Here is a 27,531-nt window from a genome sequence, read left to right as displayed (position 1 = left end):
ACAGTTTAGTGCCTCCCACTCTTCTTTGCCAATATAATTTTCTCCTTTCACTTTATCCCCCAAATTCTACTGTTTTCATTATAGGCAAGAGAAATAGAATAAAGAAAAATGTAAGGGGACAATGTTTATATACAATGAACAAAAGAAAAATTATTATAATAAGTTTTCTTTTTAAGAGGCCAGTGACTATCTGAATTACAAAAAAAAAAGCTCATGACTATAAATCACTCAAACCAAATATAAATTTCAAGTAGCAATAATATAGAACTAAAATGTTTTAAAGACCACTTATATGAAGACGCAAAGAGGAGCAAATAATATAAGAATAAAATAGAATATCGTTTCTAGTTTCAAAATATAAAAATGAAATCAATGATTTAACAATTGTTTTCTACAAACAAATAGAGCTAACATAATTTCTCCATTCTGGTAAATGGCTTTCAGATTCTATTTTAAAAGAATATAATTTTTCTTGCAGCTTCTACAAAAGAAAAATTTTCAAAATTCAAAATATTTTACCAGCTCTACCCTACGAAACCTGATTTTGCAACAAATAAAAACAAATTAAATGATGCTTTATAATATTTTTCTGAGTTCCAGTAAATAATATGACAGAATCAACACAAACCAGAAAAACACAAACAACAAAACATAAGTAATAACCACATTTATTAGCCTGCTACTTAAATATTACTTATAAGGAAAACTACCTTAAAAACTAGGGCATAGTCATGACAGTTCACCTAAGTTCTATAAAGTACACATTAAAAAAAAGAAGTCATTTTTATTCCATCCCTATAAAATGCTTTGCTCCAAGATGCTTGGTCATAAGTTGTTTACCTTGTCCATTTCCAGTATTGTCAACATCAGCCAAACACAAACAGCCTTGATCAAATTCTTCTTTTTCTCCCAGAACAGTAGACCACCAATCACGGGCTTTAAATAAAGACATTTTCGCTCACTCTAAAAAAGAAAGCATTTATTTATAATAAAAATCCACTTCACAAAAAAAGTCCACTTCACACCATGATTTATGAATTAATTAACTCTTTTTTGTTGTTGTTGTTCTGAATTAATTAACTCTTAAGGCATACATAGCAAACTAAAGTTAGACAACTTTGAGAAAAAACATTGTATTCAACTCTAATGTTTTGTATTTTGTGGACATATGTGAAACCACAAATCCAAGTGAGTGGAAACATTAATCAGATATTTTGCAATGCCATCGAAAAGTCAAGCTGAGAAATTATACATTTATGTTGGGTCAATTCTCTATTCTGGGACATTTAGTAGACAACTGTACAAAGTAACAAACATATTCTTCGGAGGATCAAGATTCAAATTCTACCAGAACTAGTTAGCACATAATTCCTAGGCATAACACCTAATTTCCCTTCAGTTTGGTCATTAAAAAGACTGCAGCATCTGCTTTCACAATGAGTTGCTGAGAAGAGCAAATGAGATCAAATGCATCAAATGACTAACACTGGAAGGGGTACATTACAGGTACTCAAAAAGCATTCACTCCATTTCCCCTTTCTAATTGTAGAAAGGAAGATGGAAGAGGGAAATTCACACCAAAAACAACCAGGAAAAGTGGGTTGTAAGTCTATTTATACCACTAATTACCTGTGTGTCCTCAGGCAACCCACACAACCTCTCTGTGCTTTGATTCCTCATCTAAAATGAGGATATACCAGCCATACCACTGAGTTACGAATGTGGCAGATGTGAAAGCCCACTGGACTTTTGAATTACAACACAAACATCACATACCCTGGGATTCTATGAAAATTCATTTATCTAACATAAATGAAGATTTCCTTCAAGCTACACTGATTTAAATGTTAGGATACGCAGTCAATGCTCTTCATTCAAAAAAACTCTGTTCTATAAGGTTGCAGCAAACATTGAATTAGCAAATACTGAACCATTGCTCCTAGAGGAAATACAGGGTTAGGGGTCGTGCAAGCCTCTATTTACAACATTTTCATCAACCAATCAATACATAACTTTGTTTTTTGTTTGCTTCTGTTTAAAGATACTTTATTTAATATATTGCTGGTTCATTAACATTGAACTCAGTGGCCAACACTATAACTCATATTTGAAGGAAGCTTATCTACTACATGTATTTTCTCCACAGGGTACGTCACAGCCTTCTTGCACTTAGGAACATTAGGCAGCACTTCAGCATGACTTTGGGGGACAATTTTAAACAGCAATATCACACACACACACACACACACACACACACACACACACACAACCCAAACCACAGAGATGTCGAAAACATGGCACTAAATAGACTATGAAAAGGACCCTTGTTTATAGTATGAGAGCTGAAACAAGAAGGCAAGAAGGCAGAGAGTCGCTGTGTGTGACATCAGCTGGGAACACGCATATCAAGTGACTCAAATTGTTTGCAACTCTGCACACAACCACAAATGACCCCAAAAGCAAAGTGCTATTTATTTATTTATTTGTTTTTTACTTAAGCATAGTTGATGTACAATATTATATGCCACAGGTGTACAATATAGTGATTCACAATTTTAAAGGTTATACTCCATTTATAGTTATTATAAAATATTGCTATATTCCCTGTGCTGTAAATATATCCTTGTAGCTTATTTTATACATAATAGTTTGTGCTTTTGAATCCCCTACCCCTATATTGCCCCTCTGCCTTCTATATTGCCCCTCTGCCTTCTGGTATCCACCAGTTTGTTCTCTATATCTGTAAGTCTGCTTCATTTTTGTTGTATTCACTAGTTTGTTGTATTTTTCAGATTCCACATATAAGTGATATCATACAGTATTTGTCTTTCTCTGTCTAACTTATTTCATCTAGCATAATATCATCCAAGTCCATCCATGTTGCTGCAAATGGCAAAATTTCATTCTTTTTTATGGCTGAGTAGTATTCTACTGTATATATATACCGCATCTTCTTTATCTATTCATCTGTTGATGGATATTTAGGTGGCTTCCATATCTTGGAAATTGTAAATAATGCTGCTATGAACTTTGGGGTGCATGTATTTTTTTGAATTAGCTACAACTCAGCAATTTTTTAAAATGAAGCAACAACAACTTGGGTGGATCACAAAGGCATTACGCTGAGTTAAAAAAACAGGTTACCAATCCCAAAAGGTTACATTTTTTTTCCTTACTTCATTATTTTTTATTGAAGTACAGTTGAGCTCCAATATATATGAGTTTCAGGTGTATTTTTTATTGAAGTACAGTTGAGCTCCAATATATATGAGTTTCAGGTGTATAGCATAGTGATTAAGTATTTTAACTCCATTATGTTAACTCCATTAAAAGTTATTACAAGATAATGACTATAATTCCCTGTGCTATACAACTTATCCCTGTTGCTTATCTAGGTTTTTTTAAAATTTTCATTGGAGTATAGTTGATTTACAAAAAGGTTGCATTTTAAATAATTCCATTTCTATAACATTTTCAAAATTACAAAATTAAACTGATGGAGAACAGATCAGTAGTTACCACGGTTAAGAGAGACTGTGACTTTAAAGGAATTTCTTTGAGGTAATGAAAAAGTTCTGTAACCTGACTTTGGTGGTGGTTTCACGGGATAAATTTTATTTCTTAGAACTATATTTCTCCCCCCAAAATAGCGTATGTAATATAAAACCTGGGAGATCAAAATAAGATCTATAGTTTAGTTATAGTATTGTACTAATGTCAATTTAATGGTTTTGATAATTGTACTTTATCATTGGGAAACCACTACTTGTGCAACTTCTATGTGAACATAAATCATGTCAAAGTGACAAGTTTAAAGAAACAAACAACAGGGGGAAAAAAGAAAGAAAACTCCATCTAAGGCCCTCTCTTTACGCTAATAAGGAAAGTAGTCAGGTAAAGGCAAGGTGTTGATGAAAGTGAAGGAAAAATACATAGCAGGTAAATAAACTTATCATGAGTTTTAACATGTGGGAGAGTGTCTGAAAAACATCTGCATCAGCTGTTATTAATACTGGCACTATGTAACCATACAAATTGCCAGATGACTTCAAAACTTCAAATCTCACAACAAGTATTCAAAAATGTAATAAACACTCCTATTATACTTTTACTGGATTTTTTTAATTTGAGAGGGAAGTAACAGTACTTAATAAATACCATATATTCTCATTATGTACTCGAGATACATTGGAAAATTATAATACGCCATACCATTGGACTGCCGCAATGAAGATACGTCATTCTCTTGCAGCACAGGGCAGAATGCTACCCAAATTCAATACCATTCAATGATTCACTAGGAGGACTCACAGCACTACAGTCATCATATAGTCATCATCATGGCTATGATTACTCAAAAGGATAAAAAGCATAATCAGGAAAGGGAAAAAGTGCATGTATCTGTAGTTTGAATATAAACACACATGACTGCATCGGATGAAAATAGCTATTATGTGAAAATGGCCTTAAAAACCTTTGTTACTGAACAAATTTTTTCAGCTTGCTAGTATAATGGAGGGAAAAAAACTCCAATATGAAAAACTAACTCTCCAACATGGTGTGTAAATGGAACTGTTCTACATCAAGCACTAATTTCTCATGGACTTCTATCATAAAATTTAGTATCTATTCCTAGTAACAAAATACCTCTGGCAACATTTATTTCCTTTCTGTTTCTCCTGCTCTATCAATTTCTCCTTAGTCACCTACCACTTCATTAGCTTCTGAAAGCCCTCCTTTCCTAGATTGTTTAGCTCCTTGCTACCCAAAGTGTAGTCCCTGGACCAGCAGGTCAGCATCACCCAAGAGCTTGTGAGAAATGCAGAATCTCAACCCCACCCCAAACAAGATCCCCAAGTGATTCACACGCACCTTAAAATTTGAAAAGCACTAGTTGCACGGATACCTGATAGTCTAAGTGGATGTTTTCTTATAGCAATGCTCTACTTCTCTTCCTTTTTCCTGTGACCTCTGTCACCAGTTAGTTACCTTTCCAAAGTTTGAAAAAAAGACTCATTTTTAAAATCAAGAGCTTCAACAGCTAGAAGGTACCCATCAATCAGCTGGTCTTCTCATTCTGTAGATTATAATGACTCCCCTAAATCACACAGCTAATGGCAGAAACTTGCTTCTGCATACCCTGTCCCTACTCTAGACCCTTGTATTATTAGGCTGTCACTGCCTGCAATTTAATATCCAAAACACTGAAAAAGCATGGGTCAGTAGAGGGATTTTTTTTTGTTTCTCTTTGTTTTAATTTTTAAAAGGTTGGGGGAGAGGGTGCTAATTTCAAACCTAGGTCCAACAAATGGTTCTTCCTCACAAGACCACAGCTGCTTCATTTCAGATCAACTTACTTTCATACCAGGGCAAAACATAAGTTAATACATAGCAGAACTGCATAAATTCCATTATGCCAAAATTCTGCATACTGGTTCTCCCATGACCCAGGTGTTAACATTTACCATGGTGGACAATAAATTATTGAATAAGGTCTTACATCTTTGAAAAATTAGTGAACGATAGGAAAACCAACAATTTGGGCTGATGGTCAGTAGCATGTTTCCCAGTGCCTCTCTCTCCAATTTCAAAGGCAGAAGCAGAGGAAGGCGCACTGCCCACTCCCAAGAAATTAAGAAACCACAAACCCTCATTTGTGCAATTTGTACATCATTAATTTCCTTTTCTAAAAATTGGTGTATTTTTAAATGACAGCGTAGGCTGCAAGGCAAAAGGTTTCAAAGGGGAGTTCTTTTCCACTTTGGCTTCAAAGACAGATTTGATAGCAAGTCTGAACAACTTAAGGTTGCTGGATATCCCTGTTTATCCAAAAAAAAAAAAAAGCTTAATCCTTTGGCTCAATCCTTTGGCTTGAACAAATAAAACACACCTACAAAAAATTTCTCTTTGCACACAGCAGTTGTGTTCCTAATAAGCTTATATATAATCACTTTTATACTTGCTCTTAAATATAAGTCTTACAGACACTGGAGCACCTTGATATCTAATGGAACTCTGATGAAATCTTTTGATAATATAGGTATTTCTCCCATAACCATATGCTAAGCAATTTAAGGTTTCAGAGAATTCCACTTTTCAGTGTGACATGTGAGAAGCTCCACTGGCCCACTTCCCAGTGAAACTGAAAATTATTTTTTAAAAATAATAATTTATTTTTTTAAAAAAAACCATTTCAAGTCTCTGGAAATTGTCCTAAGAGTATACAACAAATAAAGAAACATTAAAAATCTAAAATTCAGTAAGAACAGTAAGAGTCTGTAGTATTTAAACTAAGACTCACTCCTCTCCATACTCCTAGCTCAGCAAGATGGAAACTGCACTCCAGAGTGGTACATCCAAGAACCCTCTCCCCACAGCTCCCAATCAGAGAACTATTTTCCCAGGAAGGGCAGGACATCAGCATTATTTGTCCTGCTCCCAGCTATCTGTTGCTGACTACGGAAGAAACTGAAAATCTAAATAAACCTATAACAAGGAAAGAGATTGAATTAGTAATCAAAAAACTATCCACACACACAAAAAAAGACTAGGCTCAGAAAAAAAGAAAAAAAGAAAAGACTAGGCTCAGATGGTAAATTCTACCAAATATTTTTTTTTAATTAACATCAATTCTTCACTAACCTCTGCAAAAAATAAAAGAGGAGGGATCACTTCCCAACTCATTCGATGAAGCTAGTGTACATTGATACCAAAATTAGACAAATACAGGAAAAGAAAACTACAGACCAATATCTCTTACAAATATGTATGTAAAAATCCTCAACACAACACTAGCAAAGTGAATCAAGCAATATATTAAAGGAATTATACACCATGGCCAAGTGCAGTTTACCCAAGGAATACAATGTTAGTTTAACACCCAAAATTTATTAAGGAAATATACCAAAGCAATAAAATAAAAATCAAAAACCACCTAATCATGTCAACAGAGTCAGAAAAAGCATTTGACAAAATCCAAAACTCTTCCATTGTAAAAACACTTTATGGAAGAAATGTTCACATATTGAGGTATGGGAAAGTCATTCTGGCTTATATATGATTTAACGTAAACTTTATGCTAACTAGAACAGCTTGTCTCACGGCCTGTCAAACATGCATTGTACATCTGCTCAAACATGCATTGTACACCTGCTTTAACCATTAAAGAAAAGAGTGCATTTAAAAATCAAAATGTAGGGACTTCCCTGGTGGCGCAGTGGTTGAGAATCCACCTGCCAATGCACAGGACACGGGTTCGATCCCTGGGCCGGGAAGATCCCACATGCCGCGGAACAACTAAGCCTCTGCGCCACAACTACTGAGCCTGCGCTCTAGAGCCCACGTGCCACAACTGCTGAAGCCCGTGCGCCTAGAGCCTGTCCTCCACAACAAGAGAAGCCACCACAATGAGAAAACCGCGCACCGCAACAAAGAGTAGCCCCCACTCACCACAACTACAGAAAGCCTGTGTGCACCAACGAAGACCCAACGCAGCCAAAAAATAAATAAATAATTTTTTTTTAATGGCATGTTTAGTAAAAAAAAAAGTGAGATGCTAAAAAAAACAAACAAACAGAAAAACTCCAGGAAACTGGAGTCGATTGCAGGAATTGATTGGGGAAGGAAGATGCTAATAATATCACCTCAGCTCATCGAAACTGCTGTGGTCTGCAAGGTAAAGGGAGAAGGAGAAGCAATAATCCTATTGCAAGAAGGAATTAGGGGGTATTAGTACATGCATCCTACTTCAGTCATAGGATGGGAACTGCTTTGACCATTTGCTCACAAGACCTGTTGAAGTGTCACAGGAGGAAAATGCTTGTGCACCACGTGACATTCCTGAATGGAATCTCTAAAAATTCTTATCACCCTTTCTCAAAAATGTTCACAGGATCACACACACACATTGTTCTGGCAGTTTCGTTTTGTTTTGTTTTGAATGCAAGCATCCTTCATAAGAAACCTATCACCCTATATCCCCCAAACCATTATACGGCATCAGAGAATCAATCTGACTAAAAAATAAAACACAGAAAGGGCATTCATGCACCCGCTGTTTAATTCTAGACATACTTTCTTACCTGATGCCGAGTCAGGTGGGTCCTGCCCCACCTTTCTTCGAACTCTCCTTCCACCGATTTCTCTTTAAGAACGTCTGCCAGGATTCCAGGGCTGGAACGACGAGCAAGAACGGACGGTGCAGGAAAAAGCAACCCTTACTGCTCCCTCTCGTTCTCCTGATCCAACTTGTTTCACGTCCCAGGCAAAGACAGCGCCTCACCAGTTGGCACCACCAGCTCCACAGAGCTTGAGCGATCCCACCAAGTAGCTCTCCTGCATCCCCTCTCTGTCACGCTGAGACAAGCAGGAAAAACGGCATCAATCCCGTGGCAGATATCAGGCAGGAAAGAACAGCGGTAAGACCTGCTGCTCACAAAGAGGAGGAAATAATGAAGGAGGCAGTGAGTGGGATGTAGCAGAAAAAGGACAGCAGCGGCGGAAGGGACACCTACTCAAGCCTAACTCCAAGCCATCTCCGCCCTGTTGTCATAGCACTTTACAACGAACGCTACTGCGCAAGTCAGATAGCTGAGCCCCGATGCCTTCTGGGGGTTGTAGTCCTGAGTGTCAGGAGAGAGGAAGGCGGAGGATTTTTTTCTGAGTGATGTTTGGAATCAGATTTCTACTGGGCGGAGCTAGAATGAACTACTGCCCGGTCCTCATTAGCAGAGAGAGAGAGAGAGAATTAATTCGACTCCCCTTTTCTGTCCTTGGACAGTTCCTTAGACGCGAGCTCTGAGGAAGACCCGCCTCCCGACCCCGGCGGGGACGCAAGCCACGCCCCTCCCACGCCTTTCTCCGTTCTCGCCGCTCGTGGGTGGGGCTTTCCTCGGAGGCGGGGCGCGGGCGGCGCGGGGCGGGGCGTCTGTGTTGGTCTCTGGGGCGGAGCATCCGAGGCCCGAGCCACCCAGCCACCTCTTCTCCTGACCGGGAGGCGCAGGAGGCCCCGTCCATGGACCAAGCGGCTATGGCGAGGGTGAGCGCGGTAGCAAGCGCTAGCGTGTGCGCCCTGGTGGCTGGGGTGCTGCTGGCCCAGTACATTGTTACCTTGAAGAGGAAGGAATATGTACTGTGCGTGGGACACCCGGAACGTGCTGTTCTATAACAACAGCGCAGGAAAAACACTACCTGATTGCTTTCCCTTGGTTTTCTTCTTGATTCTGTAGACCAACTTCTTTCTGCAACACAATTACATTTTCTTTGTTTGTAAATCACAGCTTCCAAAGAGTATATCCTCCTTCTTAACTGAATTTGGATGTCTTATAAGATACCATACAGGTCATTTATTGGCCCAGGTAACTTCCATCGTTATCGAGCGCAAGTTTGTGTGCCCGACACACAGTGAGGCCAAACAAACCCAAATGTTGGAGCTTGGAGCAGAGAAAGGTTTATTGCAGGGCCATGCCAGGAGAAGTGGTTGCTCATGCTCAAAAAAAAAAAAAAAAACCCCTGAACTCTCCGAAGGGTTTCACCAAAGCATTTTTAAAGGCAAGGTGAGGGAGGGGCGTCCCAGGGTATGTGATCAGCTACTGCACAACTCTCTCATTGGTTGATGTTGAGGTAACTGGGTGGTTAATTTAACATTATCAATTCTTAGGTGCCAGAAGGTCTGGGGGCTGGGGCTCATGATCATCAAGTAGTTAATTTCTTCCACTTGTGGTGGTTTTTACCAAATGAAAAACTCAGGAAATATGCATGAGATACTATTATCTGGGTACTTCAAACAGGAGCTATAGCAGAGTATATGGGGGAGGGGTCTATCCCGGAAGGCCCCCATAGGGTCCTGATCTGTTACACATGAATGGCTGAATCATACATTCATGCAACAATTTTAATTGGCTTCATTCTTAAGAGGAAGAGGTCATTTCCAAGTTCCAGAACATGTATCAGCATAATTTCACATGTCTGTGCATAGCTTCTGTGTGTTTGTGTTTTCTTGAATAAATTTGAAAGAGCTCTTCACTTTGGGGTATTAACAACTGAATATTTTGGCAAGCATTTCCCTTATGCACTTATTTTTAATTCCTCTGCAGCTTCTTCCATTATTTCAAGGCTGAAAAAATTATATATCAGATACAGTTTCAAAGCACAACCTAGTTAAGCAGCTTACACTTTTGCATCCTGGCTCCATGACCTACGAGTTCTGTTTCCTTGGGCATGTCAGTTAACTCTCTGGGCCTCCTTATCTGTAAAATAAGGATAATACACATGGGTATTACGTACAGCACTTATTACGATTTTAAAAATTAAATCAGGGCTTCCCTGGTGGTGCAGTGGTTGAGAATCTGCCTGCCAGTGCAGGGGACACGGGTTCGAGCCCTGGTCTAGGAAGATCCCACATGCCGCAGAGCAACTAGGCCCGTGAGCCACAACTACTGAGCCTGCGTGTCTGGAGCCTGTGCTCCGCAACAAGAGAGGCCGCGACAGTGAGAGGCCCGCGCACCGCGATGAAGAGTGGCCCCCGCTTGCCGCAACTAGAGAAAGCCCTCGCACAGAAACGAAGACCCAACACAGACAAAAATTAAAATTAATTAATTAATTAACTTAAAAAATTAAATCAACTCCTATTAAGGGCTTAGCTCAATGACCGCATAAAAAGTGCACAGTGTATATTAGCTTTTCGTTTCCATAACCCAAACCTTATCTGAATACAGTATACTACACTGACTATACATCGCATGGATCACATGTTCTGGAAAATTGGAGAATTTCTATGGAAGCCTTGCTTTCTTCCAAAACCGGATGAATCCTACTAACATGTAACGAGCAGCTCCTGTGTGCCTAGCCACTGCGGGAATACGAAAATGACTTGCACAGGTTTCCCGGCCTCCAGGGACGAAGATCTCGAGGGGAGGCGCCCGACCCGGAGAGGGGCCCAGCCACGCGCAGAACGGGCTCTGGGTCCTCACAGAGCGTCCTCAGCACCGAGACTCCTGGCCGCCGCCAGGGGGCGCGCTCCGGCCTCCGGCACCAGCCGACCTGACTGCAGGACCCCGCGCTCCGATCAACAACTTGAGGCCGCGCTGGCCTTTGGGCGGCGCGGTGCAGGCGGCCGCGGAGGGGACACCCGGCTCGGCCCGGCGGGACGCGGAGCGGCAGCGGGAGGGGGCGCTGCGGGGCTAGGCGTTCACAGCGCAGAGGAAGTACCGTCTTCGCCGCGCCGGCCGCCTCAGCCACGCCGCACGGGGCCGCCTCAGCCGCGCCGCGCGGGGCCGCGATGTCGTCCCGACCCGGGCGCGACGACGCGGGGGCAGGGGGCGCGCGGCGGCCGCGAGAGCCTCCGGAGCAGGAGCTGCAGCGACGCCGGGAGCAGAGGCGGCGGCGGCACGACGCGCAGCAGCTGCAGCAGCTCAAGCACCTGGAGTCCTTGTGAGTCCGTCACGCCCGCCCTCGACTAATGCGAGGAATGGGGTCGGGGCCCGGGGTCGCGCGGCGGGGCCCGCCAGGGGTTGGAGACCTGCGAGTGGGCAGGTGGGCCCGTCGGACCCCAGCGAGCCGGGTGCGGGTTTTGATCCCGGGCTGCCGGACGCTGGACTCTTAGCCGCTGGAGGAAGAGCGGGGAGGCTCCCTCCACAGGCTCGTCCCGGGCGCGCGAGGCGGCGGCGGGCGGGCGCTTCCCCGCCGGAAACGACAGTTTTATTCCTCGTGCGGCGACGTCAGTGTCGGTCAGGATTTGAATACAGGAGAAGTGCGGCTGCGCCCTTGGGTCCTTTCCCGTTTCTCAGTTCAAGGGGCTCGCTCTGAACTGGGTAAATCCCCATTCTTTTCATCTAGTGCTGTTAACTAGGGAAGAAAAAGCCCAGTCCCGTAACATGAGTGCGGTGAGGAAGGGACGAATAAGCGTGGGGTGAGGGCCTGGTCCCTGACTCTGCGGGAGGAGCTGTCAGGTAGAAGAGAGCGTGGACTTCTCTCTCGTCCCCAGGATTTTTTTTTTTTTTACCAGGGTTAAGGGTGGAAGCTACAGAGAGGCCAGTTCCAGCTCAACAAGAAGAATTAGGACCAGAGTCATAGATTTTTGCTGGTCAGCGTGGCCTGACCTAGGAGGCACTGTACTCCCCCAGCTACCCGGGGTTGGAGAGAGTCCAGATAACCCCTGAGAGAAGGGTTGGTTGTAAAGGAGACTTAAACATCAGGTGGAAGGTTGGATTAATGACCCTTGCGGTTCTTTTCTGTGTTTCTGTCGTTCAGTAATCAGCTTTAGAAGTCTGACTTTACTAAGTTTGGTGTTCACTGAGTTATCTGAATTATTTGTTTTAGGCACTTCCCATTACCTACCTTCTCATGATTGCTGAGATAGCATGAAAAGTCCTTAAAGGGTTAATCCTTCATTATTAACCGCTGGGAGCTTTGGCACAAAATGCATGCTTCCTTGTAGCCTGGCCTGCTCTTTTCAGTGTGGCTCTTGAGCTGAATTTCACTTCAGTGGTCAGTGGTTGTGGACTGCTGGCATCCACGGTCCTGGCCCCTTCAGGGCACTCTGGGAGGCTCTTTGTTGCCCGTGCAAGGCCGATGTTGAACAATATTTCCCTAGGATAAGTTCAGGCAGGGCTCAGTCGCCCTACCCCACCCCATAACCCTCAGTATCCTAACTGTAGGATGCCACATAGTTGTTAATACTCTACATTTATTTTGTAGCTCAGAGCGCACTCACAGACATCCTTTTATAACCTCCTTTTGCACATGAGAAAATGCAGGTTCAGCAGTTAAGTAACCTGATCAAGCACACACGGAACTGTAAACTAACAAAACTAAAGAGAAACCCGGGTGTCTGATTCTCAGACCAGTGGGATTTTTCAGTTCAGAGATTTTAAAAGTTCTGGGCTGTTGACATATTTATAGTTTGGCTAGTTCAGAGGCTTCTTTCCTTTTAAATGAAAGTCTGTATTTCCAGAATAATACTTTAACGTAGTTTAAACATCAAATAGTATGAAAAGTCTAATTTCAAAAAATAGTGGTTTGTATCTCTACTCACACTCCCTGTACCTTTCCCTCCAACCAAGGCTTCAATGGGGAAACTTTTAATTTTTTTTCTGGGATTTAACTATTTCTGAGTTACATGCTTATACTGCTTTTTTTCCATTGAATAGTAAACGTTACCTATTAAGCTCATGTTATAGTAGATGAGGGTTTAGTTCTCTTTCCCTTCCCTTCTTGTCTCCAGCCTTGTATCTCCTCTCAGGATTTCTGTGTGGCTTCTACCCTTTTTTAATTTCTTTAATTGTCATTTTAAGAGAGTCTGGGGAAGGAAGACAGATAAGTAAGTTGGTCAACCAGGCATGTTAAGTTCCATTGTGGTTTTTTACAAATGGAATTCAAATCCTTTTGCCACCTGGTATGCCCTCTTTAGTTACCCTCACACTCCTCTGGTCATTTTCTTACACCTGACCTTAATTTTTCTTACTCTTACCATACCTGCCAGACCCCCAAAGTCATCTGAGTGTTCCACACATGCTCCTGCCCATTTTCCAGCTCTGTCACTCAAGTGCTCCTGGGCTACTGGGCATAACAGAATGGGCATTTTGTGTATATGTGGACTTTCATCTCTGCCTTCCAGCCCCCACAGGGCCAGGCTACAGGAACAACTGGGATGGAGTATGCTTACGTGAAGGACTCTTCCAAAAGAAATCCTACCCCAACACTCAAATACTCAAAGAGTATTATTAAGTACTTGGCAAAATAAAGATTTTTTTGTCCCATGCCTATTTAGGAGATAATCTCTTATCGAAATTTATCTTAATTTAGTCTTTATACTGCCCAGGGCAACCTGTCACAATCTGAATGATATAATGGCAAGGATTCACAGATGGCACAAAATAATGGGCCTCCACTAACTTTTTTTTTTTTTAATTCTGAGGATTAATTACAAAGATAATGCACACTTCTCAGCTGTCACAGCACAGAAGCCAGCTACTCAATAAACACACTCCGATTCTCATTTCCAAATGTTATTTTCAATAGTTAAATATTACCTTAATCTTTGAGAAATATCTTTTTAACATGCTACCTAAACTAATGAATTGTTTAGCCCTAGGAAAAAACATCAACCACATTCCTTTACACTTGTGGAAACAGTTCTAAAATGGACTTTTTTAGGGAAGTCCATTGCTAATAATAACAGATTTCAAAACGTGCAGGGGCTTCCCTGGTGGCGCAGTGGTTGAGAGTCTGCCTGCCAATGCAGGGGACACAGGTTCGAGCCCTGGTCTGGGAAGATCCCACATGCTGCGGAGCAACTGGGCCCGTGAGCCACAACTACTGAGCCTGCGCGTCTGGAGCCTGTGCTCCGCAACAAGAGAGGCCGCGACAGTGAGAGGTCCCGCGCACTGCAATGAAGAGTGGCTCCCGCTCGCCGCAACTAGAGAAAGCCCTTGCACAGAAACAAAGACCCAACACAGCCAAAAAATAAAAATAAATTTAAAAATTAAAAAGAAATGTGCAGTTCCATCACATTTTTTTTCTATCTAGGCAAAAACATTTACATATTTTTCAGGAATTCAGATAGTTTGACCATGTTATTTGTACAACTCCTATGGCAAAAAGAAATTATTGTCGGATTACTGGATATTTACATAGATTTTACCACCTCCCTTCCAAACTCCCTTAAGTCCCAATGCCTAAGACATAGCATTAATGTTTCTAATGAAGGGCTGCTGATGGACTGTATCACCTGCCCAATTTATGCAAATTTCCATTATTCCTCCTAAAAGAGGCCTAGGCCTATGACATGCGACAGCTTTCCATTGGAAAATATTTTAAGAATTTGCTTTGGAAATACCATACCTAAAAAGCTTTGTACTGTATCTAAAAGGCTAATTCTACTTATACCCAGTTGTTTATTGTGTAATCTTCAGGGAGTAAATCTTCCTCTGTCCCTTTAGAAAGGCCCTGGATTAGTGACAGTGAGGATGAGGATGGAGACTAGATGCCTCCATCATAATCCTTATTTGGAAGGGTCCAGAGATGTTTGCAAGTCCAGGTTGGTACCTGCTATAAATTGGAGGTTTCCAAAACCCCCTCCTCTAGTTTGGTTAATTTCCTAGAGCAGCTCATAGAACTCAGGAAAATGTTTTACTAACTGGATTACTGGTTTATTATAAAAGGATATAAGTCAGGAACAGCCAGATGGAAGAGATACATAGGGTAAGGTATGTGAGAAGCTGTGTAGAGTTTCCATGCCCTCTCCAGGTATGCCGCGCCTTCACGTGTTCACCAACCCTGAAGCTGTCTTAACGCCATCCTTTTGGGTGTTTATAGAGGTTTCATTACATGGGCTTGATTGATTCATCATCGGCCATTAGTGATTAATTCAGCCTTCCTGGAGGTGGGGCTGAAAGTTCCAGTCCTCTAATCACATGGTGATTTGCTGAGCCTCAGAGGAGGTAGGGATAGATTTGCTGAACCCTGATCTACCACCTCTGCACCTCTGATATACCTCGCTGCACCCCCCAGGCCTGCAAGCCTTATAATTGCCCAGCCACAAGACCAAAGAAAGAGGCTGGAGATAGCAACAGAGACACTGAAGGTTTATTGGATAGGGGATCTTATAAGTCTGAAGCAAAGTCCTGGAGCAGCGCCCCACTGTGTACAGCAGACAGCAGTCAGGACACAGACAGCAGTCTTTGGGGGGTGGGGAGGTTTACCAGTTATAGTGGGGATTGACATCAGGTTGGCTCATCAGTTACCAGGGAAACCAGCAGAGAGGCGTGTCCCTCACAGCCCCTCAGGTTATCAACCATCATAGGGCAGAGGTTTTCACTTTGATAAACTATCCTAGCGGAGCTGTTAGCTGGGGCGGGGGCAGGCACAGAGGCAGTTATTGAATAAGTTCTGTGATTAAGAGGGAAGGTCAGTCATGCGGGAAGGTGTAGGTGAAGCGCAGGGACTGATCAAATAGGGGATATAAAGAGAGCCAAAGAACAGCCAGCTTAGGTGGCATGATCCTATACCACCTCACCTGCATGGGGAAAAGGCAGTGATCCCTGGAGCCAGATGTTGAAGAGTCACATGGCCTAGAAAGGCAGTAAACCTGGCTGGGGATGATGTCTGTAGGAAGTCCACTGCCAGGTCTGTGCCCACCTCCTCTTAGGAGCAGCTGGTAAATCCCCGTAAAGCTGCAGATCTGTAAAAAGATGTGAGGGTTGGCGAGGCCTCTCTCTTGGGTCCAGATCTTGACCTTTATGATGCTAGTGCCTAATCTTGAGCTGCCTCATGAGGCTACTAAGAGCACTAACTTTTCTTCAACAGAAGAGGCAGAAGCCAGCATTGTGGAGTGCCTTTCACATGTTTGCTGTGAACTCTTTACCCATGAGGAAATTGAGGCTCTGGGGGTTTAAGTAACTTGCCCAAGGTACACAGCAGTGAGAGTGGATCACAATTCAAAGTAAAATTTTTTTACCTGCAAAGCCCATTCACACTGATTTAGAACTGGAAAACGTTCTGGCTGGGATATGGGGTTCTCTACTCCAAAAAAACAAAACATCTCCTTTATCAAGACAGTTCTAGGGGCTTCCCTGGTGGCGCAGTGGTTGAGAATCTGCCTGCCAATGCAGGGGACACGGGTTCGAGCCCTGGTCTGGGAAGATCCCACATGCCGCGGAGCAACTAGGCCCGTGAGCCACAGTTACTGACTCTGCGCGTCTGGAGTCTGTGCTCCGCAACAAGAGAGGCCACGATAATGAGAGGCCCGCGCACCGCGATGAAGAGTGGCCCCCGCTTGCCGCAACTAGAGAAAGCCCTGGCACAGAAACGAAGACCCAACACAGCCATAAATAAAATAAATAAATAAATAAATAAAATTAAAAAAAAAAAAAAAGACCGTTCTAAAGAATGTCAAAAGAGAAAAATTATACAATTTGTTAACGAGTTTGATGTCCTTAATTCAAGGGAAAACAATCCGCGGATTGAGAAGTACAGCACTTCACATGCAGTGGAACACTCTTCCCAGGGATTTTGGACAAGAGCGGGTTTTATAGGGCGTTAGGTGAGGCAACTTGGAAATAGGGCACGATTGGCTAGAGGGTCAGGGATTTCCTTATAAGACTAGCATGTCCTCTTACCTAGGGTCAGATAAGCTAAGTTAAGCTGAGTTGGAGGATCGTGATTGGGGTATTCCAGATTTCCTTGACAGTGAGGCATTTCCCGTTAGTGCAGGCTGACTTAGGTTTAGATTTGTGACATGAGCTGGGCCACTGGGGAGGCCTCCATTCTGGGGGTCCCAAGCTACGAAGTACCTTTGTCAAGAATTACATGGGTGTTTCTGAGAGGAGTTTCAACTTTATGGCTTTTCTAGATTTCATTTAGGAGTACCCTTATCCCCTTAGTTCTCCCTTCTGCTACTTAGCACTAAGCCTGGCATGATTATTGTTGACTGGTTACTTCTGCAAGGAGTAAATTTTTAAGTTGAACCTTCAGTATCGCCTTAAAATTAAGTTTAGTTTCTCCTAATATACCTGATCTTTTTTGGTAAGTGGAAATAGCAAGTTGGTTAGAGCAAGAGTGAGGATTTAATTACTGAAACAATTAGAGAAATAACATTGAAATTTTTTTTTTCATACAGATGGTTTTTTTTTTAATGTGATGATCCATTTATTTATTTATTTATTTATGGCTGTGTTGGGTCTTCGTTTCTGTGCGAGGGCTTTCTCTAGTTACGGCAAGCGGGGGCCACTCTTCATCGCGGTGCACGGGCCTCTCACTGTCGCAGCCTCTCTTGTTGCAGAGCACAAGGTCCAGTCGCGCGGGCTCAGCAATTGTGGCTCACGGGCTTAGTTGCTCCGTGGCATGTGGGATCTTCCCAGACCAGGGCTCGAACCCGTGTCCCCTGCATTGGCAGGCAGACTCTCAACCACTGCGCCACCAGGGAAGCCCAACATTGAAATTTTAAAACAAAAATGCAGCCTATATAACTATAGCAGAAATGAGCTCCTATTAGCATATTTTTGGCTTTTTTTTTTTTCCTACGTCCCAAGTTACCTTTGGTTTATCTCTCAGAACTTTATTAGCCTGGGCTCATACCAACATAGGTGTAAGGAAGATGACATTAATTTCATTTTTCTTTTGTAACTAAAAAACATTGAGGCAGTGTATTTGCATGTAAATAAATGTAAGTGAAAAATAAAGCTCCCTCCCTCAGGTATCCTATATATATAATCTCCCTTTTCCCGTACACACAAATAGAACCATACCAAACACACTGTCCTATACACTACTGCTTTCTTTCTTTTAACTTAAACAATTTTCGACTAGTTTTGGGATAATTAGTATCTATTTGACTATTAGATAAATGATTAACCATTTTAGAATTTATTATTTTCACTGTACAAAATTCAAAAAATTAATCATCTCTGAACTCACCTTCTGTGTGTAGCAACCTTGGGACTCCCCCATTTCCAAGTTGTTGGAGCCCAGATACAGTTTTAAACCAGCCACAGCATCCTGATGCCCTCTCTCAGTAAAATTTCGTTATAGAGGCATTGAAAAGACCTCAGATGTTCAGTTGTTCTGCCTCTTTTTCCAACTACTTTTTTTTGGCTGCATCGTGTGACATGAGGGATCTTAGTTCCCTAACCAGGGATAGAACCCGTGCCCCTGCATTGGGAGGACAGAGTCTTAACCACTGGACCGCCAGGGAAGTCCCTCCAACTACTTTTTTTTAAGAAGGGGGTTGTGTCAATTAGGCACTCATATTTAAAAGCCAGACGCCCATGCTATGTGCTGCATAGCCTGGAATGTGTCAGTACTTGAAACTGAACATAATTACACCTGAAAGTAATACAGTGTTATATGTCAATTATATCTCAATTTTTTAATTTTAAAATTGATTTGTTTAAAATGAACCCTAGCATTGGATGCTGCTTTTCTAGATTTGGCATCCATCAGCCTTTTCCAGAAGTTCCAGCAGAGTGATGAGAAGTGGAAATGAGTTGGGAGCACAGGCATGATTTGTATCCTCAGGACCCGGGGGTCTGAGAGCTCTCTTTGTTGGTGGAAGGGGAAGTACATTTGCACACAATCAGTCACCTGCTTCTCTAGCGGTAGTTCTTCATTGAGTGCCAGCCTGTCGTCCAGGCACCAAGCAGGAGTCCTGCATCCCTGAGTCCCAGGAGGTCAGTAGGGGCATAAAGGGCAGTCAGAGAGCTGAGCAGCAGACGGCAGCCCAGCAGCCCACTCTGCAAACAGGATAGGCCAGTGGGGAGGATCTTGAATCTGGAGCTTTTGGGGCGGGGGGGGGGGGAGCGGGCGAGGTGGGAGGGGGAGCCTCTGGGACAGATCACCCTCCCCTCCTTCCCCTACAACAGGCCCTTCCCTCTGGCTTTGCTCCCTCCCCTCTGCACAGCCCCCATCCTTGTTAGAACAGATCACTCACACCCCCCCACCCCCATGAGCCTCTCAGTGTTATGGAAGCTGGAAGTTATGGTAGGTGAATCAACCAACAACTGTAATGACAGGCTGGAACCATAATTCGTTCAAGGCTCTTGTTACCTCACATTTTCCCTGCAATCTCTTGCTTTCCCTTCTTCCAAAAATAAAATCATTGTCCTAAGACACCAAGTTAGTTACTATTTTGGTGAATTTAAGTGCTATATCCCAGCAGGATATGGTATAGCATCAGTTTATTTATATAAGATCTCTGACTGCTAGGCATATTTTATTAACTAAGTTATAATATGGTTTTAAGTTCTTACTAAAAATATCCTTTTTATTTTGGTCTGCAGTTGCCTTTTGCTGATTGAGATGTGTTACGTTCCTATGAACATGGTTGATGACCAGTGTTTTTTTCCTTTCTAGTTATGAAAAACCTCCTCCTGGACTTATCAAGGTCAGTGTGAAGTTTGTACTTTTGGTTTTTCCCTGAGACAGATTTGACTCGGTGCTCAGACTCAGTCACTTGTTATGAAAAACAGCTGCATAAGGTTTGAACCTCCTTTTGTGGTAGTTCTGTGTCTTCCCTGCAGATGGCAGTCGGTTCATGCACTTTGGGCTTTGTCACAGCCTGTGCCTTTGTAGAAATTTAATCAGCCTTGTGTCTGTCCCTTAAGAAACAACTGCAAGCCCCACCGAGTGTTCCCCAGCGCTCACTCCCATTCTTTCTGTCTCACTTGTGACTGTCTTCTCAAAGCTCTCCTGCCCCATGTTCCTTCTCTGACCCTCCCGGTGCTGATTTCTTGAATGTCATCAGCTCAGAGAACACTGGACTCTGAGGAGACATGAAGCTCATCCAGTCCAGCCCTGCCTGTTGCAGGAGTCCCTCCTCCAGCACCCTGGCCATAGTGTCAGTGTCTTTCTGCAGGAGTGAGACTTAGAGGACTTAAGGCCAAAGTAACCTTTTCTGTTTGGTAACTTTCAACTTAAAAAAAAGATTTTTAGAAAACATTCTTCCATTATAAATTTAATATTCGTGGAAACTTGAAAAAATCATAAGGTAAAAAAACAGCACCTTAGTTATATAGTGCAGTTATTTGGTAATGAAAATACATCTCACAAATACGGCATGTATGAGATTATGAAACATGACAGTGGCCTTCAAGGTCTAATAATCTATTTTACTCTAACACATTGCTCTTATTCCAGGAAACCTCACTTGTTTAACTCTATATTCTGCCTCATTCCACAAAGCTTTTAAGTTAGCAGAAAACCTTTTGTGATCTTAGAATCTAATTTTTGTGATCTAGAATCAGAATTTGGGGCTCACAGATCAATCCTATGTAAACACTAGTAACTTTTCTCTAAGAACAGCTACTTTGTTTTTGTGGCATAGCTAGCTCTTCTAGTATAGTTACTTCCGTTTTTTCTGTCAGTTATGATTTGTCTTTCTTTCTAGCTCTTCAGAGGGTAACTTATGATGACATTGGGATCTCCAGCCCATGAGAAAGCCAGGCAGTGCTGTGTTCTCAAACAGGTGGGAGAGAGTTCCGGTGCTTTTTTGCCACATAGCTTACACACTGTTTCCTTTTTCAGGAAGATGAGACTAAGCCAGAAGACTGTATACCAGATGTCCCAGGCAATGAACATGCCAGGGAATTTCTGGCCCACGCACCAACCAAAGGACTTTGGATGCCACTGGGGAAAGAAGTCAAAGTCATGCAGTGTGAGTGTGGAAGGGTTTCAACTAACACCCTCAATACATGCAAGTTATAGACCACTGTTTACAAACAAGTTCACTTCTTTTGATTCATTCTCACCACAGCCCTGCTAAAGTCAGGGCATGATCACTGTGCTATAGATGAGGAAGCCGCCTTGCATATGTTATTAAGTGTTTTGGGGTAAGAGGCAGAGCAGTGCTTTGACTCCAGGGCTTCTGGCTGTAAGGGTAATGGTCTTCCACAGGGCCGTAGCTGCCTGCGGAGTATACGCTTCAGTAATATTCCTGTAACAGAAAGGATATTCCATGTAGAAATGCCATGGGGGACAAGGGATGCATTGGAGGGTGGTCCCTTGGGTCTTGCCTCAGTCAGTCATCCTCATCAGAGGTGTTGAGGTTTTATGCAGGTAACCTGAGAGGAGCTCTGGGCCACAGAGGGCGGGTCTGGAACAGGTAGAGCTCTGTGTGCACACCCTCCACCGCACCAGAGCAGCAGCACCTTCATCCAGCGTAAGACGGCGTTTGAAAAAGGGATACAGCTGTCTTTAACGACATTTGTTTGTACGAAGATTCTTCATGCACATAATTAATATAGCAGTTCTCAGCCCCTTTCCTTCATTCCCCTTACCTAAAAGGCGACCACCTCAACCTCTTTTAGGAAGGTTATTTTGAAGTTTATCCCTATGTATCTATAAAGGTTTTTGTTTTTTTTTTAATTAATTAATTAATTAATTTGGCTGCGTTGGGTCTTCGTTGCTGCGCACAGGCTTTCTCTAGTTGAGGCGAGCGAGGGCTACTCTTGATTGCGGTGCGCGGGCCTCTCACTGCAGTGGCCTCTCGTTGCAGAGCATGGGCTGTAGGCACGCAGGCGCAGTAGTTGTGGCTCACAGGCTCCAGAGCGCAGGCTCAGCAGTTGTGGCGCACGGGCTTAGTTGCTCCGCGGCATGTGGGATCTTCCCAGACCAGGGCCCGAACCCATGTTCCCTGCATTGGCAGGCAGATTCTTAACCACTGCGCCACCAGAGAAGCCCCTATCCCTGTGTATCTAGATAACAGGGTTATATTCCTGCCCCTTGATTTTTCAGGTTTCTTCATTATCTGTTGACTTCTTCCTGTAGAAGACAAGAATTCAGCTCTTTTTTTCTTCCTCCATCCCATCTCATACACATACCCTTCCTATATCTCATTTTCCCAGTAATAATTATATCATAAATTTAGTTAAGTAAACCCTTTGTGTTTATTATTTTCAGAGTTGAATCACGTATTAAACTGATTACATTTCTTTTTTCTTTTTTTTTCTTTTTTTAATTATGGTTAAAAACCACTCCTCTCTGTAATAGGGTAGTTAGTTGTGCTTCACTTACCATTTTATAGTTCTTTTCATTGACTTGCAAATTAAAAGTGTTTAGTCTGGACCAGAACCAGTTTTACATGAAGTTAATGAAGCTTAACCTTTAGGGCCCTTGTACCTTCCAAAGGTCTTTGGAGTCCCACCAATGCGGTCATATGGTTCTTTCTTTCTATAAAATTTGCCAAGGCAAGACTTTTTTCCCCCTAAAGAGCCCTTCCTCTACTTAATTTATGTAAGCTTCAGACTCCACAGAACTTGGATCCATCCCAGATGGAAAAACACATGCACACATAACCCCGTATTCATTGATTTCCATGATCCTAGTGTTATCTAGAGCAGAGCTTCTCAAACTTAGGGTGGGCCTGAGATTCCATATTTCTGACAAGCTCCCAGGTGATGCTAATCTTGCTGGTCCGTACCGTTGACCACACTTTGAGTAACAAGGATCACCTTTCCTTTAACAAAGAGTTTTGATCACAGATGGTATGTATCCTTCTTGATACCCACACATCAATCCGTGGCATTTAAAATCCCCCCCTTTTTGTCATAAAGACAGACATGTTTGAAGCGGTCTGCATTTACATTAAGAGTGCATTCCTTCTTCCCCACGTGGAAATAGTGGGGAGATAAGGACAGGGGCAGGTCAGAGAATCCCTAAACTTCATTTTTTCCCAATGGTTTCCTACTACCAACTCTCAAATAAAAATATAAAGGGGAAAACGTTATTTCCCTGTCACTACATATTTTCAGTAGCTACCAGCATGGAGCAAATTTGGCTGATCTTACCTATAATCCCTCTTCCTGCTTCCTGACCTCCTTGGTTGGAGTTGCTTAATGCCTGTATAGTTTACTAGGTCTGCTGTAACAAAGTACCACAAACTGTATGACTTAAACGAGAAATTTATTGTCTCACAGTTCCGGAGGCTAAAAGTCCAAAGTCAGGGTGTCCTCCTGAGTGCTGTGAGGGAAGGATGTATTCCAGGCCTCTCTAAAAACCCTGTCTCCCAGTAAGGTCACATTCTGAGGTACTAGGGGTTAGGACAATTCAATACAGTGGGGAAGCAGACGGGATGACACAATTCAACCTCTAAGACACTTAAAAAACAAAAAATCACACTTTGCTTTTTGCATGGGATTGTTTAGTAAGTACTTGGTTCATTTCTAAACCTCTACGATTAAAGGATACTTGAGGAAGTAATTAGTTTCCCTCTCTTTTCTGGGATCTTACATGGTTCATCCATTAATTATATTTGCTTTTAAAATTGGAATCTAATGAAGAATATCTTTAATATGATCTACTGATACCTTTATCTTGACTGAGTAAAAATGCATTATCTTACAGAAATATATCCCTTTTTCTTTGTTTTAGGTTGGCGTTGTAAACGGTATGGTCACCGAACGGGCGACAAAGAATGCCCTTTCTTTATCAAAGGCAACCAAAAGTTAGAACAGTTCAGAGTAGTAAGTAAAACCCCAGAGTGTCAATTTACGTTTACTGGAGATGATGAATGTCGGTGAATCAGGCAGTCACCAGTGAACTGGAGGTTCACATAAAATACATTCCAAAAGCCTTTAGGCCAAAGTATCTGGTGTTAACTACATCTCTATTAAATCGAATTTGTGTGAAAGATTAGTTCATTAACAAAAAATGCGTATTAAAATGTTATTTGCTTTTGTCTTGGGAACAGTGCTTCTTTTTCTGAAGCAGGCATTTTTATCAATTCAGTTAGTCTTTTTTTTTTTTTTTTTTTTGGCATGCAGCTTGTGGGATCTTAGTTCCCTGACCAGGGATCAAACCTGGGCCCTCAGGAGTGAGAGCGCAGAGTCCTAACCACTGGACTGCCAGGGAATTCCCCAGTCAGTCTTTTTTTACTTATGTAAAAAAATCATATTTCATAAATAAAATCAGGGTTCTAGTTTCCCAGTCTTTGTCTAAAGTCTGTATAGTATATTTTTCTATCATAAACTGGAAGTGTGTGTATAAACGATGTACCTTCTTTAGATGACAGTAAAATCAATCTATCATTTCATCACTTTATTTTAACAAAGTCACCTCCCAGGGTTAATTCACCATTCAGTAACTGTTTTGGTCAACTTAACTATGCTATTACTGGATATATTGGGATTATCAGCATATCAAACAGGGGTATATAAACATTCTCCAAGGATTTTAAGATATTTAAAATACTGGGTTTTCATTTTACTAATTTACAGAAAATATTATGGATAAATCACTGCTACCTGGAATGTCAACTTTTACAGTGCCTATAATAGAAAATTTAATGATAAATCTCAAAAACTTAAACATACTCATATTTTTTAAATTTAGAAACCTAAATTCTAAGAATTGATCTAAGGATATAGCAGAACATCAGTATGCACAAATTATTATGAATGTATAAGGATAACTTTCAGAATTATTTATATGATTAGAAAATAGAAACTGAAGAAAAATAGGAAACAACTGCAGTGTCCAATATACAACATAAGTTACCACAATATATAAATCATATAGCTTTTAAGAATTATGTTTTAAAAGAATATGTAATGTCATAGGAAGATATTCATGAAAGCATAAGTGAAAAAGAGAATAGAGTTGTATATATAACATGATTATAATCTTCTGTAAATTATGAATAATGACTGGAAGAACCATACTAAAATATTAACAGTGGATATCCCGGCTGGTAAAATAATAGATATTTTTAACTTTATGTTTTCTTTGATATGTAAAAATTTTATAATAAATATACTTTTAAAGATAATTCACATGCCATAAAATTCATTCTATGTGTATTCATATTTTAAGTAATTTAAGTAGCTTTTAATTATACAAATATCATAGGAATAAATTTGCCTTATTTTAACAAAATGGAAACATTACAGTAAGCTTTTTCACAATTGATTTTTCAAGTCCAATCTTGCCTCTCTCCCCAGAGGGAATTTGTAGTAAGTAGCTTGAGTATACTTCCAGACTTCTCTTTGGTCATATCCAGTATGTTTTTGTGTACCTATAAATGAATCATTCTTACGCATCATTTCCAACTCACTTGTTTTGCTTAATAATATCTCTTGATCTTCCTTCCACATAGAACAAATAGAATTACCTCAAGATTTTTAACCTTGAGTGGTATTTAATAATGATTTTGCCATGGTTTATTTCCTTATAAAGGCTATGTAAATTATACCCTGTATTTGTATAACTGGAAAATCTTTTTTATAGCCTCCAGGAGTTTGAAATGATGGCAACTCTTAGGAAGGATTAGAATGTATTAAATATAAAATTACACCACACAGGAGGGGAAAAAAACTGGTTTCAGTGGAAGAGGGATTTAATTTTAACTTAACAGTCTATGAAGCCTACCTAACCTAACCATAACCTTCTCTAACCCTCAAGGCACATGAAGATCCCATGTACGACATCATTCGAGAGAATAAAAGACATGAAAAGGATGTAAGGTGAGATTGTCCGGATGATAACAATATCCTCTTAAAGTTTGAAATTATATAGTTAGAAACTTTATAAATTAAAATTTTTTTAATTCCAGTATTAGAGGAGTGGTTTTAGTAAATATGGTACTTTAATTGCGAAATATTTGGAAGACAGGAATAGTCCCTGAAAAAGCCAGTGTGTGGGGAATGAGCAGGCCAGCCTGTTCTACTTGGGTTAACTTAAAGCAATGGGCTTGGCCCAGCCCACTCATGTCACTGATAGTTAACGTTGGCAACTGTAATTTATCTTCTCTAGATCTTCTTTAAAGATCTGAGCTTTTGTTAAAAATTCCTAGACAGGGTTAAAGACAGGGTGAAAAAACAAGAAGACTTTTTTTGGGGTGTGGGGGGTATTTTTTCAAATTGGTGATACTGAACTATAATTATATATAATTATTATGTATAATATATATATATAACATATATTCTTCAGATTCTCTTCCCTTATAGGTTATTACAAAATATTGAGTATAGTTCCCTGTGCTGAATTATAATTGTTGAGGAGGTAGATTACTTAGTATGAACTTGAACAGTGGGGGAATGATTTAGGAAAGTATCCATCTGTTAGAAGTTATAATAGTAAGGACTATGGAAACATGCAGAAACATTTAGGACAGTGAAAAGAATACAAAATAGCTTGTACAGTGGTTACAGTCATGTAAAATAGGCGGGGGTGTAGACAAGAATGGGGAAAACATGCAAAAATAAAAATAAGTACTGTCTTTAATGAGGTGATGCTTTGTGACATTTTTCACCCTCACTACTGTTCTTATATTTTTATCTAAAAGAATTTTTTAAGTTACACTCAGTATGTTTCTTTGGTCAATCTTATGTGTTTAGGATACAACAGTTAAAACAGTTACTGGAGGATTCAACATCAGATGAAGATGGGAGCAGCTCCAGTTCCTCAGAATGTAAAGAGAAACACAAGAAAAAGAAGAAGAAAGAGAAGCATAAGAAAAAGAAGAAAGAAAAGAAAAAGAAGAAAAAACGAAAGCATAAGTCTTCCAAGTCAAATGAGAGTTCAGACTCAGAATGACAAGAGCTTGACTTGTTCAACATTCTCTTCTCAAAAATCAAACACTGTGGCCAAAGATCAGAGGAATGTGGAATCAGAGAGGAATAGGAGAGAGAGACACCAAGAGAGGAGGAGATTTGGTGTCACAGGTGTGAATTCTCACCTACCTTCCAGTAAAGATGTGACCCCCAGGAGAGTGAGTTGTATCTTGCCAGGTGCTAGCTCTGGACAGTGTCTGATTTCAGGCTGGAAAGCTTTTCTCATTGTTCTCCTCCCTGCAGATCACTGTGGGTCCTGATTCCTTAGAAATGCCTCTGGCAGGGTGGCCAGACTAAGGGAATCTCTGAGGAAGCTCCTCCAGGTGCTGCCGCAGCTTCCACCCTCCATGGTGGGGCTACTTAATGCCCTTAGATTTCAGGCTTGACTTTCCTCTGTTGTCGAGGATAATAAAATCTCGTTATTTATTTTTTAAATGTATTTATTTTTTATTTCTTAATGCATGCATGTATGTGCTCCAGATTTAAAAGG

The 27,531-nt window shown here is 41.3% G+C and overlaps 2 protein-coding genes and 1 pseudogene across 16 annotated transcripts in view; 2 read left to right on the top strand and 1 right to left on the bottom strand.

The window, feature by feature from the left end:
* BBS9 (Bardet-Biedl syndrome 9) overlaps nt 1–11,804 on the bottom strand; it is a 480,217-nt gene extending 468,413 nt beyond the window's left edge. For 5 of the 12 annotated variants that reach the window (XR_014246786.1, XR_014246787.1, XR_014246788.1 and 2 more), the window contains exons 1-5: nt 11,519–11,800; nt 10,172–10,247; nt 9,190–9,239; nt 8,082–8,427; nt 841–963 (exon numbers count right to left, since the gene is read on the bottom strand). Coding sequence is in view for 7 of the 12 variants with exons in the window: in XM_082399434.1 (XP_082255560.1) it covers nt 841–952 (112 nt within the window). In the remaining 5 variants the exon portion in view is untranslated. Of the gene's footprint in view, nt 1–840; nt 964–8,081; nt 8,720–9,131; nt 9,240–10,171; nt 10,248–10,700; nt 10,921–11,518 lie in introns of those variants that run through there. The other 7 variants (XM_082399437.1, XM_082399435.1, XR_014246785.1 and 4 more) reach the window with 6 other exon arrangements.
* The window catches only part of LOC309632218 (small ribosomal subunit protein eS6 pseudogene), a 260,166-nt pseudogene that overhangs the window by 113,071 nt on the left and 119,564 nt on the right, over nt 1–27,531 (top strand). The gene's annotated exons all lie outside the window — the stretch shown is intronic.
* Nucleotides 10,866–27,476, top strand: LOC309632213 (retinitis pigmentosa 9 protein-like; the record flags this gene model as incomplete). Of its 3 annotated transcripts, none has more annotated exons than XM_082399487.1 (6): nt 11,134–11,430; nt 19,849–19,879; nt 21,019–21,148; nt 23,863–23,954; nt 25,891–25,952; nt 26,826–27,476. In XM_082399487.1, the coding sequence occupies 6 exons, from the start codon at nt 11,279–11,281 to the stop codon at nt 27,022–27,024; spliced, it is 666 nt and encodes a 221-aa protein (XP_082255613.1). In that variant the 3' UTR covers nt 27,025–27,476. The 3 variants fall into 3 exon arrangements, with proteins under 3 accessions (XP_082255612.1, XP_082255613.1, XP_082255614.1); XM_082399488.1 differs by having other exon boundaries at nt 11,292–11,430; nt 19,776–19,879; XM_082399486.1 differs by lacking the exon at nt 23,863–23,954 and having other exon boundaries at nt 10,866–11,430.

This window comes from Balaenoptera borealis (genome assembly GCF_965194805.1).
Source record: "Balaenoptera borealis genome assembly, chromosome: 7".
NCBI lineage: Eukaryota > Metazoa > Chordata > Mammalia > Artiodactyla > Balaenopteridae > Balaenoptera > Balaenoptera borealis.
The sequence above is the reverse complement of the archived record's forward strand: the minus strand, read 5'-3'. Positions and strand labels throughout refer to the sequence as shown.